Source organism: Anolis carolinensis, unplaced genomic scaffold, assembly GCF_035594765.1.
Source record: "Anolis carolinensis isolate JA03-04 unplaced genomic scaffold, rAnoCar3.1.pri scaffold_15, whole genome shotgun sequence".
NCBI classification, from domain to species: domain Eukaryota; kingdom Metazoa; phylum Chordata; class Lepidosauria; order Squamata; family Dactyloidae; genus Anolis; species Anolis carolinensis.
In genome coordinates this window covers 7,898,227-7,910,162 of record NW_026943826.1, presented here as the reverse complement: position 1 = coordinate 7,910,162, position 11,936 = coordinate 7,898,227, and the positions used below count along the sequence as shown (strand labels likewise).

The following is an 11,936-nucleotide window of genomic DNA, read 5'->3' as shown; positions in this document are numbered from 1 at the left end:
GAGAACAAGCCCTACGAGGAGCGGCTTAAAGAGCTGGGCATGTTTAGCCTGAGGAAGAGAAAGCTGAGAGGAGACATGTGGGGGGAAGTCAGAGGTAGGACATGATGAACAAATGGAGAGCGTGACTTTGAAAGCATCAGAAACCGCTCGGGCGACCAGCCGGCGAGCCTCCCAATGTGACCGCCAAGGCCTGCAAAGGGACACTTGCCAAGGCAGTGATGCAATGCGGCTGGCAACCTGTGCCATTTCCCGTGCCACGGGCTTGGGCTGGGATTAGGATGGCTTAAAATATCCCAGACCAGGAAGGTTATTTTGGGGATGGGGATGGAAGGATGAATTGGTCCTTTGAGCGGCTGCATGTTCATGTGCGCCAGGGAATGACAGAGCTGTTGTTTCACCAGCGTGGAGAAAAAGCTGGATGTTAAAGAGCTGGAAGGGAACTGAAAATGCCCACAAGAGAGTCATCAGGTTTTAATAACAGGAACTACCGTATATACTCGAGTTTTTCAATCCTTATTTATGAGCTGAAAAAGCCTCCCCTGGAGCCTGAAGGCTATGGCTTGCAATATGTGATCTATTTCTCTCTTCTCCTCCCTTATCAGTGTGTTTTCTTTTGCAAAGCCTGCAGGCTGTTGCTTGCAATATGTGATCTGTGTTGTCGAAGGCTTTCATGGCCGGGATCACAGGGTTGTTGTATGTCTTTCGGGCTGTGTGGCCATGTTCCAGAAGCATTCTCTCCTGACGTTTCATCCACATCTATGGCAGGCATCCTCAGAGGTTGTGAGGAATATATGTCCATGTTCCAGAAGCATTCTCTCCTGACGTTTCGCCCACATCTATGGCAGGCATCCTCAGAGGTTGTGAGGTATGGATAAACTAAGTAAGGAAAGGAAAGAATATATATCTGTGTAGAGTCCAGGGTGTGGCAAGAGTCCCTTGTCACCGGGAGCCAGCATTAATGTTTCAGTTAATCATCCCAATTAGCATTGGAAATGTTTTGTCTCTTGCCTGGGTGCATCCTTTGTTCAGTCAAGCCCTCCGAGTTTTGGTTCCCATCTACTGTTTTGATTTTGGAGTTTTGTAATACTGGTAGCCAGATTTTGTTCATTTTCATGATTTCCTCCTTTCTGTTGAAATTGTCCACATGCTTGTGGATTTCAATGGCTTCTCAGTGTAGTCTGACATGATAGTTGTTGGAATGGTCCAACATTTTTGTGTTCTCAAATAATATCCTGTGTCCAGGATGTGATCTATTTCTCTCTTCTCCTCCCTTATCAGCGTGTTTTCTTTTGCAAAGCCTGCAGGCTATTGCTTGCAATATGTGATCTATTTCTCTCTTCTCCTCCCTTATCAGTGTGTTTTCTTTTGCAAAGCCTCCCTTGCTCTTAATCAAGGGAATGTTTTGAAAAGAAGAAGATGCCCTTGCAAGTCAGGAAGAAGAAAAATATATATTCATTAATTTTATGAAAGCATTTTCCCCTGAAATATTTGTTAAACTCTCCTACAGATATTTAGGCTTGGGCTGTGGCGCAGGCTGGAGAGCAGCTGCAATGAATCACTGCAATGAATCACTCTGACCAGGAGGTCATGAGTTCAAGGCCCGCTCGGAGCCTATGTTTGTCTTGTCTTTGTTCTATGTTAAAAGGCATTGAATGTTTGCCTGATGTGTGTAATGTGATCCGCCCTGAGTCCCCTTCGGGGTGAGAAGGGCGGAATATAAATGCTGTAAATAAAATAAACCCTTTGCAAGTTTTTGTAATCTCTATATACCTTTATATTTGTATCTATCTACATACATGATGAATATGAATTTCCCCCTCATAAGTTTGCAGGTCTTTGCAAATCCTTTATACATATAGATCCATGTACCTGTGTATCTGTAGCCATACATATACATTATTTTTATATATGAATTTACCCTCATATGTTTGCAAGTCTCTGCAAATATCTATATAAAGAGAGATACCGTACTTTCAAAGTAAGGAGCGCACAATTAAACAGGACATCATTCCAAACCAAGAACAGAAAATGTTGCAAATTTTGTTGCATAGTGTTATTGGAAGCTAGATACAGTAGAGTCTCACTTATCCAACATAAACGGGCCGGCAGAACATTGGATAAGCGAATATGTTGGATAATAAGGAGGGATTAAGGAAAAGCCTAGTACACATCAAATTAGGTTATGATTTTACAAATTAAGCACCAAAACATCATGTTTAACAACACATTTGACAGAAAAAGTAGTTCAATACGAAGTAATGCTATGTAGTAATTACTGTATTTACAAATTTAGCACCAAAATATCACGATGTATTGAAAACATTGACTACAAAAATGCGTTGGATAATCCAGAACGTTGGATAAGCGAGTGTTGGATAAGTGAGACTCTACTGTATTATAATTTTGAATACTATCCACTGGGCAATGCAGGGGAAATGTCACGATTACTTTTGCATCCTGCCCACTGCTGAGCATAGGATACTGGGCTCAATGGAGAGTTTTGTCTGCCTTGGTTGTGTTTTTGGTTGACTTTGGCTTCCTTTTCTAATATCTGTCTTTTCTCCTTTTCCTTCACTCCTGCTTTCTAAAGAACATAGGAGGCTCCTTGCTGGTAAGTGGTGGCTTTGTCCTCTCTCTTTCCATCTCCCATTTATGGTTTCATTCAATCTCTATCTCCATCTGTTCTAATCTCTCTGCTTTTGTTGATGTTTCGGGTCTGCATCTTCTAACATCCCCAGCCAGTGAAAAGTGATAAAAAGTGTTGTCCAAAATAATCTGGGGGCATGTGTTCCCATTCCTTCCCATAAGAGCAGCTTATTTCTCTGCTCTTCTGTGCTGTTCAAATTAACGCTAGCATCTCATACCTATTATTATTATTATTATTATTATTATTATTATTATTATTATTATTATTATTTGAAACACAACAAGATGAGTCCACAGCAGACGCTCGGCTGGCTGTTGTATTGGCTCACACGTCGGACACTTCCCAAGTGTCTAGGACTGTGTGATTATCGGCGAATAATGCGTGTAGATCCCATTATTATTATTATTAATAATAATATTATTATTGTTATTATTATTTGAAACACAACAAGATGAGTCCACAGCAGACACTCTTGCTGGTTGTTGTATCAGATCACACGTCGGACACTTCCCAAGTGTCTAGGACTGTGTGATGTATCGACGAATAATGCGTGCAGATCCTATTATTATTATTATTATTATTATTATTATTATTATTATTATTATTATTATTATTATTATTATTTGACACAGCAAACAAGATATGCTGGATTTCATATCACAAAATTACAAGTCGAACACTTCCCAAGTGTCTAGGACTGTGTGATGTATTTTCGGATGATGCGTGCAGATCCCAGCAGGGTGGCCTTTTGCAGTTGGAAGATCGTAATTTTATCAATGCCTATTGTTTCCAAATGCTGGCTGAGATCTTTTGGCACGGCACCCAGTGTGCCCATCACCACCGGGACCACGTGCACTGGTTTCTGCCAGAGTCTTTGAAGTTCAAACTTGAGGTCCTGATAGCGGCTGAGTTTTTCCTGTTGTTTTTCGTCATTGCGACTGTCACCTGGGATGGCGACATCAATGATCCAAACCTTGTTCTTTTCCACAACTGTGATGTCTGGTGTGTTGTGTTCCAGAACTTTGTCAGTCCGGATTTGGAAGTCCCAGTTATTATTATTATTATTATTATTATTATTATTATTATTATTATTATTATTGGGTGACTTTGGGCAAGGCACACTCTCTCAGCCTCTGGAAAGGCTAACTCCCTTTGAACAAATCCTGCCTGGTGATAGGTTCACCTTGAAAGCACTCAATGCCAACCTTGCTTCCAGATTTTCAGACTCTCCAAGCACAGTCCCGAGAGTTTTCTGCTGGGGTGAGGAGATCAGAGCAAGTGTGCTGAGGGCAGACGCAAGGCATCAAGGGAGACTTTCATGCGGCACCGCTCGCATCCTGGACGGTTGCCCGTTCCTCTCGGGAAACCCGGTGCTGGGAATCCCAGAGCGCCAAGGCAGTCCGCATGCATGGGGAGAAGGGGTCGGCTTTGATGAGAGCCGATCTGCCGGCGGCTCCTTTGTTGAGGCACCGCAGCTATGGCGAGCATGCCAGGCAGGGATCTGGAATCTGCCATGCGCTGCCAAGTTATGTCTTGCCCTTCTGGGAAACATTTCGCATGCCTTTTGCTTTCATCTGTTGGCTGCAGTCGACTGGCAGGCGCATCGCTGCCCACTGTGTCCGGGATACTCATTTCCCTGCAAAGGAAAAGATGGGAAGTAAATAAACTTTCATCGGTTTCATGGCCGGGATCACAGGGTTGTTATATGCTTTGTTAATGTGGGATTTGTGTATTGTTAGTGTATAAATGAAATTTGTGTCTTGTCTGTATTGCATACTGATTGCATCATCCAGAGTGTAACATAGTCTGGAAAGAGTTAATTACTAAGAAGCTGTGTTGACCTTGATGTGTGGCTGGAACCAAGGAGTGTCCAGACACAAGTGATTGTGATTTAGTTCTGAGTTGAGTCGAGTTCTGTCTGCCTGGAGTAAGAGTCAAGTCCTGTGTTCGTCCATTTGTGTTGATTATTACTGAAGTCAGTAAAACTTTGTATATAGTTTTACTAACGTCTCTGGGTGTCTCTTCGTTCTGCGTTCCACTGATTCCATCCAACTACTGCTGCGCTGCAATTACTCTGACATGTTTTCCGGGCTGTATGGCCATGTTCCAGAAGTATTCTCTCCTGACGTTTCGCCCACATCTATGGCAGGCATCCTCAGAGGTTGTGAGGAATATATGTCCATGTTCCAGAAGCATTCTCTCCTGATGTTTCGCCCACATCTATGGCAGGCATCCTCAGAGGTTGTGAGGTATATATGTCCATGTTCCAGAAGTATTCTCTCCTGATGTTTCGCCCACATCTATGGCAGGCATCCTCAGAGGTTGTGAGGAATATATGTCCATGTTCCAGAAGCATTCTCTCCTGATGTTTCGCCCACATCTATGGCAGGCATCCTCAGAGGTTGTGAGGTATATATGTCCATGTTCCAGAAGTATTCTCTCCTGATGTTTCGCCCACATCTATGGCAGGCATCCTCAGAGGTTGTGAGGTATATATGTCCATGTTCCAGAAGTATTCTCTCCTGACGTTTCACCCACATCTATGGCAGGCATCCTCAGAGGTTGTGAGGTATATATGTCCATGTTCCAGAAGCATTCTCTCCTGACGTTTCACCCACATCTATGGCAGGCATCCTCAGAGGTTGTGAGGAATATATGTCCATGTTCCAGAAGTATTCTCTACTGACGTTTCGCCCACATCTATGGCAGGCCTCCTCAGAGGTTGTGAGGAATATATATCCCTGTTCCAGAAGTATTCTCTCCTGACGTTTCGCCCACATCTATGGCAGGCATCCTCAGAGGTTGTGAGGAATATATGTCCATGTTCCAGAAGCATTCTCTCCTGATGTTTCGCCCACATCTATGGCAGGCATCCTCAGAGGTTGTGAGGAATATATGTCCATGTTCCAGAAGTATTCTCTCCTGACGTTTTGCCCACATCTATGGCAGGCATCCTCAGAGGTTGTGAGGAATATATGTCCATGTTCCAGAAGCATTCTCTCCTGATGTTTCGCCCACATCTATGGCAGGCATCCTCAGAGGTTGTGAGGAATATATGTCCATGTTCCAGAAGTATTCTCTCCTGATGTTTCGCCCACATCTATGGCAGGCATCCTCAGAGGTTGTGAGGAATATATGTCCATGTTCCAGAAGCATTCTCTCCTGATGTTTCGCCCACATCTATGGCAGGCATCCTCAGAGGTTGTGAGGAATATATGTCCATGTTCCAGAAGCATTCTCTCCTGATGTTTCGCCCACATCTATGGCAGGCATCCTCAGAGGTTGTGAGGAATATATGTCCATGTTCCAGAAGTATTCTCTCCTGATGTTTCGCCCACATCTATGGCAGGCATCCTCAGAGGTTGTGAGGTATATATATCCATGTTCCAGAAGTTGTTACGCTCAGTTTAGATTTCAAGGGCTTAATCTTTTTTTCCCCCTGTTTATTTGAATACATTGCTCTTTTGTGTCCTAGTCCGTAGAACAGCAGAGAATAAGCTTATCCCTTCCTCAGTGGCTCTCATGTCCCCGCTCAGCCTTCTTTTCTCCAAGGTAAACATATACAGCTTCTCATAGGACTTGGCTTCCAAACCATTGAGTATTTTGGTGACACCTTCTGCTTGTCCATGTCCTTCTTGCATTGCTTTGCCTAGAACTGGACACACAGGGTTATTCCAGGTGAGGTCCGAACATAATAGAATACAGTGAGATGATGACATCTCTCAATCTAACACAAGACTCCCATTGGCTTTTTTAGCTGCCATATCACACTCTCGTCTCATATACAGTTCTGCTTATGTTCATCTGAAGCTTTCTCTCACAAGCTCAGATAAGTTTCTTTTGCTCTGAAGACCACTTTCTGTATCTGCTCCTTTCCCTTGCCTCCTGTCTTGTACTGACTTTTGGAAAGTTAAATTGTATTAGCAGAGTTCATAGTTGTGAAAGGAATGTGTTATGGTATCCAACAGCACCCTCTTCTGGATGATGGGTTTTTTCAGTAATTTTGAATCCAATAAATGTTCAGCAAAGGACAAGAAGGATCCTCTCACCTCTGTAAGAGTCTACCATATACCACGCAGCTGTGGACAAGTCTACATAGGAACCACCAGACGAATCAAGGAACATGAAAGGCATTGTAGACTAACTCAACCAGAGAAGTCAGCCGTAGCAGAGCACTTGATGAACCAACCTGGACAATGCATATTATTGAACACAGAAATGCTAGACCATTATGTCAGACTACACAGAGAAGCCATTGAAATCCACAAACATGTGGACAATTTCAACAGAAAGGAGGTAGCCATGAAAATGAACACAGTCTGGCTACCAGTATTTTATAAAACGATAAAATCAGGACAGTAAATAAAGATCAACACTCAGAAAACAGGGGAAACAACCAGGGGCAGCTAACACCTCCCAACATAGGATTCCCCCAGGCAGGAAGCAGGACAGGCTTTGAAGCTGCAAGCCCATTAAATACTAATCAAACTGGCCAATGGCAACATTCACACTAGCCGCAGACAGACAAGAGTTCTTTCTCCCACCCTGGACATCCCAAAGACATAAAACTTCACTTTCCTAGTTTCCAGCAGACCTCATAACCTCTGAGGATGCCTAATAATAATATAATAATAAACTTTATTTATACGCCGCCACCAACGGGGACTCAGGGCGGCTTACATGGGGCCATGCCCAGAACAATACAATATAAACAGCATATAAAAGAACAACACATCACAACACAGTGAGCAATACAATAAATAATAATATCCATTACAATACAAATCAAGGAAACAATGAAAAACAAGGGCGGACCACATGAAAATTAAGCTAAAATTCGGGTTGAGAAAGACATAAGAATAAAAAACCACAGCTAACAGGGTCATAAGGAAGTGGGGTAGTCTGGAGGACAGATATTAGAGGGACATAGATGTGGGTGGAATGTCAGGAGAGAATGCTTCTGGAACATGGCCAGATACCCCTCTATGTCATTTTCTATGGTGAATAATATTTATCTACATACACATGATCAGGGGCCCTTGGTGGCGCAGTATGTTAAGGCGCTGAGCTGCTGAACTTGCAGACCGAAAGGTCCCAGGTTCAAATCCTGGGAGCGGAATGAGCGCCCGCTATTAGCCCCAGCTTCTGCCAACCTAGCAGTTCGAAAACATGCCAATGTGAGTAGATCAATAGGTACCGCTCCGGCGGGAAGGTAACATCGCTCCATGCAGTCATGCCAATGACCTAGGAGGTGTCTATGAACAATGATGGCTCTTCGTCTTAGAAATGGAGATGAGCACCAATCCCCAGAGTCGAACACGACTCGACTTAACGTCAGGGGAAACCTTTGCCTTACACATGATCAGTTCGATGTGAAAACCTATGGCATTTTCTATGGCATCCTTATATATGCATGCATACATAATCATGGACTGCGACTGGCACGATTTGAAACCACCTCTCTCTATATATATAAAAGGCTTTTGGCGTCACGGCGACGCACAAAACGGCAAAACCCAACACCCCCCAAACTCTAAAATTGGCAACACAAACCATCATCCCCGCCCAGTTGTATTTGCTACATTTCTATCCAGCCTTTTCTCCACTGAGCTTAAGGTGATGATCATGGCCAGAACTGACATTTGAGTGACAGGTGTCCCCCAGCAGCACTATCTGGGAACGATCCTCTAGGAAGGAGCAGAAATGTCTTGCAGAATGCAAAAAAGAAAAGGAATGGGCCTTAATAAATGAGAGAAAATAACACGCTGCTTCCCTTGTACTCCTGACGCAATGTCTGAAAACCTCTCAGTGCTTTATTCACGTTAATAAATCACAATAGTAATAAAGTGTGTTAGAGGTGACCTTTAAGCAAGACATGGTTTGATAATTTGTCATTCAGTCTCTTTGCCACAACATATTGAAGTTAAAGCATATACATATTGGCGTTGAAGCATGTATGTGTTTCGATACCCAGTTTTAGCATCGTTACCTCTGTGTGTTGTCAAAGGCTTTCATGGCCGGGATCACAGGGTTGTTGTGTGTTTTCCGGGCTGTATGGCCATGTTCCAGAAGCATTCTCTCCTGACGTTTCGCCCACATCTATGGCAGGCATCCTCGGAGGTTGTGAGGAAAAATATCCATGTTCCAGAAGTATTCTCTCCTGACGTTTCGCCCACATCTATGGCAGGCATTCTCAGAGGTTGTGAGGAATATATGTCCATGTTCCAGAAGTATTCTCTCCTGACGTTTCACCCACATCTATGGCAGGCATCCTCAGAGGTTGTGAGGAATATATGTCCATGTTCCAGAAGTATTCTCTCCTGACGTTTCGCCCACATCTATGGCAGGCATCCTCGGAGGTTGTGAGGAATAGATCTCCATGTTCCAGAAGTATTCTCTCCTGACGTTTCGCCCACATCTATGGCAGGCATCCTCAGAGGTTGTGAGGAATATATCTCCATGTTCCAGAAGTATTCTCTCCTGACGTTTCGCCCACATCTATGGCAGGCATCCTCGGAGGTTGTGAGGAATATATCTCCATGTTCCAGAAGTATTCTCTCCTGACGTTTCGCCCACATCTATGGCAGACATCCTCAGAGGTTGTGAGGAATATATCTCCATGTTCCAGAAGCATTCTCTCCTGACGTTTCGCCCACATCTATGGCAGGCATCCTCAGAGGTTGTGAGGAATATATGTCCATGTTCCAGAAGTATTCTCTCCTGACGTTTCGCCCACATCTATGGCAGGCATCCTCAGAGGTTGTGAGGTTACCTCTTTGGACCACAGTTCCCAGAGTCAGCCATTGGCCATGCCCTCTAAAGGATTCTGGGATTTGTAGTCCAGAGGCCTCCTTTAATCTCTGCAATTCGCATACTCTATAGCAGGGGTCCTCAAACTTTTAAAGCAGAAGGCCGGTCCACAATCCTTCAGACTGTTGAGGGGCCGAATTATCATTTGAAAAAAAAAATGAACAAATTCCTATGCACAGTGCAGGTATCTTATTTGTAGTGCAAAGCAACAACAATAACAATGAAAGACCAATACAATATTTAAAAATGAAAATAATTTTAGCCAACATAAACCTATCAGGATATCAATGGGAAGTGTGGGCCTGCTTCTGGCCAATGAGATAGTCAGGTTAATCAGGATTGTTGTTGTTGTTGTGTGTCTTCAAGTCATTTCAGACTTTGGGCGAGCCTAAGTACAAAATTATTTATTTATTCATTTACTACATTTAATTACTACATTTATATCCCACCCTTCTCACCCTGAAGGGAACTCAGACAATACATACAATGTATTATATTATTAGCATTGCACAATATTAGCATTATATATTACTACTAGCTGTGCCCGGCCATGCGTTGCTGTGGCAAAGTGGTGGTGGTATTGGTTAAAAATTGTTGTGTAATTTTTATTTGACGTTATTTATATATTTTATTAATTTTATTGTAAGTTATCTTTTTATTTATTATATTTTATCATTTTCTTGTATTATTTTTAGTTATTTTCTGTTATTATAGTATTTTATTGTATTAATTTTTTAGTGTTTTTAATTTTTTTAGTGTTTTTTATTATTTTTATTGGGTTGCTAGGAGACCAAGTTGGAGGAGCTTAGCCTTCTAACTGGCAGCAATTGGATAAAAGCAATTATTCCTCTCCCTCTAATTAGGACTTTATTTTTCTTTTCTTTTTGTTGTATCAACCTAGAGCCGTGGATGATGGGTTGTGTCGTCAAATTTTCGAGGTTGGGGGCCCTGTAGTTTTGTTGTTTTGTGGGTCGCCGTGATGCCACTACTCTTTTATATATATAGATATTGAACTATACCACTATACTGTAATATTACATGTAATACTAGCTGTGCCCGGCCACGCGTTGCTGTGGCGTTGTCTGGTGGTGTTGGTGAGAAATTGTTGAGGTAGTGGTGGTATTGAATGTTTGTTGTATGGTAGTCTTTATGTTTAGTATGCACACTGAAGTGGATTATATGGCAGTGTGGAGTCAAGATAATCCAGTTCAAAGCAGATAATATAAGATTATAAATGGGTAATATAGCTGTGTGGAAGGCTTTGAGTCTACACTGCCATATAATCCAGTGCAAATTAGATAATCTGTGGAAGAGGCCTAAGTGAGGCCTAAGTCTGCCTGTCCCCTGGGCTGAGTTGGTTGCTAGGAGACCAAGTGGGCGGAGATTAGTCCTCTAATTGGCAGCAATTGGATAAAAACAATTATTCCTCTCTCTCTAATTAGGACTTTATTTTTCTTTTCTTTTTGTTGTATCAACCTAGAGGCGTGGATGATGGGTTGTGTTGTCAAATGTCGAGGTTGGGGGGCCTGTAGTTTTGTTGTTTTGTGGGTTGCCGTGATGCCATCACTCTTTTATATATATAGATATAACATATAATTAATATTATTATATGGTATTATTATTAGTATTGTATAAAATGATAATATTATTATCAATATCATATGTATATACAGTATATTATTAAAACTGATATAAAATATATTATAAATGAGGGCGGGGGGCAGGTAAATGACCTTGGAGGGCCACATCTGGCCCCCGGGCCTTAGATTTGGGGACCCCTGCTATATACTTTCATCCTTCTGTGTTTCATCTTTATAGCCCACCTCCGGATGGGCTAGTGCTGCTTTTAATACAAAGGGCTCCCTAGAGATCAAACCCATTTGTGCTTTTCTGGCTGGTGTGGCTTCTCTCTCTCTTTTATGGCCAGCCGCAAAAACAGAAAGATAGAAAGCCATTCTGTTCCTTTTCAGCAGAATCATAGAATCATAGAATCATAGAATAGTAGAGTTGGAAGAGACCACATGGGCCATCTAGTCCAACCCCCTGCTAAGAAGCAGGAAATCGCATTCAAAGCACCCCCGACAGATGGCCATCCAGCCTCTGCTTAAAAGCCTCCAAGGAAGGAGCCTCCACCACGGCCCCGGGGAGAGAGTTCCACTGTCGAACAGCCTTTCTCACAGTGAGGAAGTTCTTCCTGATGTTCAGGTGGAATCTCCTTTCCTGTAGTTTGAAGCCATTGTTCCCTTGTGTCCTAGTCTGCAGGGCAGCAGAAAACAAGCTTGCTCCCTCTTCCCTATGACTTCCCTTCACGTATTTGTACATGGCTATCATGTCTCCTCTCAGCCTTCTCTTCTGCAGGCTAAACATGCCCAGCTCTTTAAGCCGCTCCTCATAGGGCTTGTTCTCCAGACCCTTCATCATTTTAGTCGCCCTCCTCTGGACGCTTTCCAGCTTGTCAACATCTCCCTTCAACTGTGGT

The 11,936-nt window shown here is 42.9% G+C and overlaps 1 protein-coding gene across 9 annotated transcripts in view; it reads left to right on the top strand.

Annotated features, from left to right (window-relative positions):
* agrn (agrin) overlaps positions 1 to 11,936 on the top strand; it is a 471,015-nt gene that overhangs the window by 159,355 nt on the left and 299,724 nt on the right. For 7 of the 9 annotated variants that reach the window (XM_062965817.1, XM_062965814.1, XM_062965810.1 and 4 more), the window contains exon 3: positions 2,591 to 2,611. The exons of the other annotated variants lie outside the window; for them this stretch is intronic. In XM_062965817.1, coding sequence (XP_062821887.1) covers positions 2,591 to 2,611 — 21 coding nt within the window. The remainder of the gene's footprint in view (positions 1 to 2,590; positions 2,612 to 11,936) is intronic. 9 annotated transcript variants of the gene reach the window in all.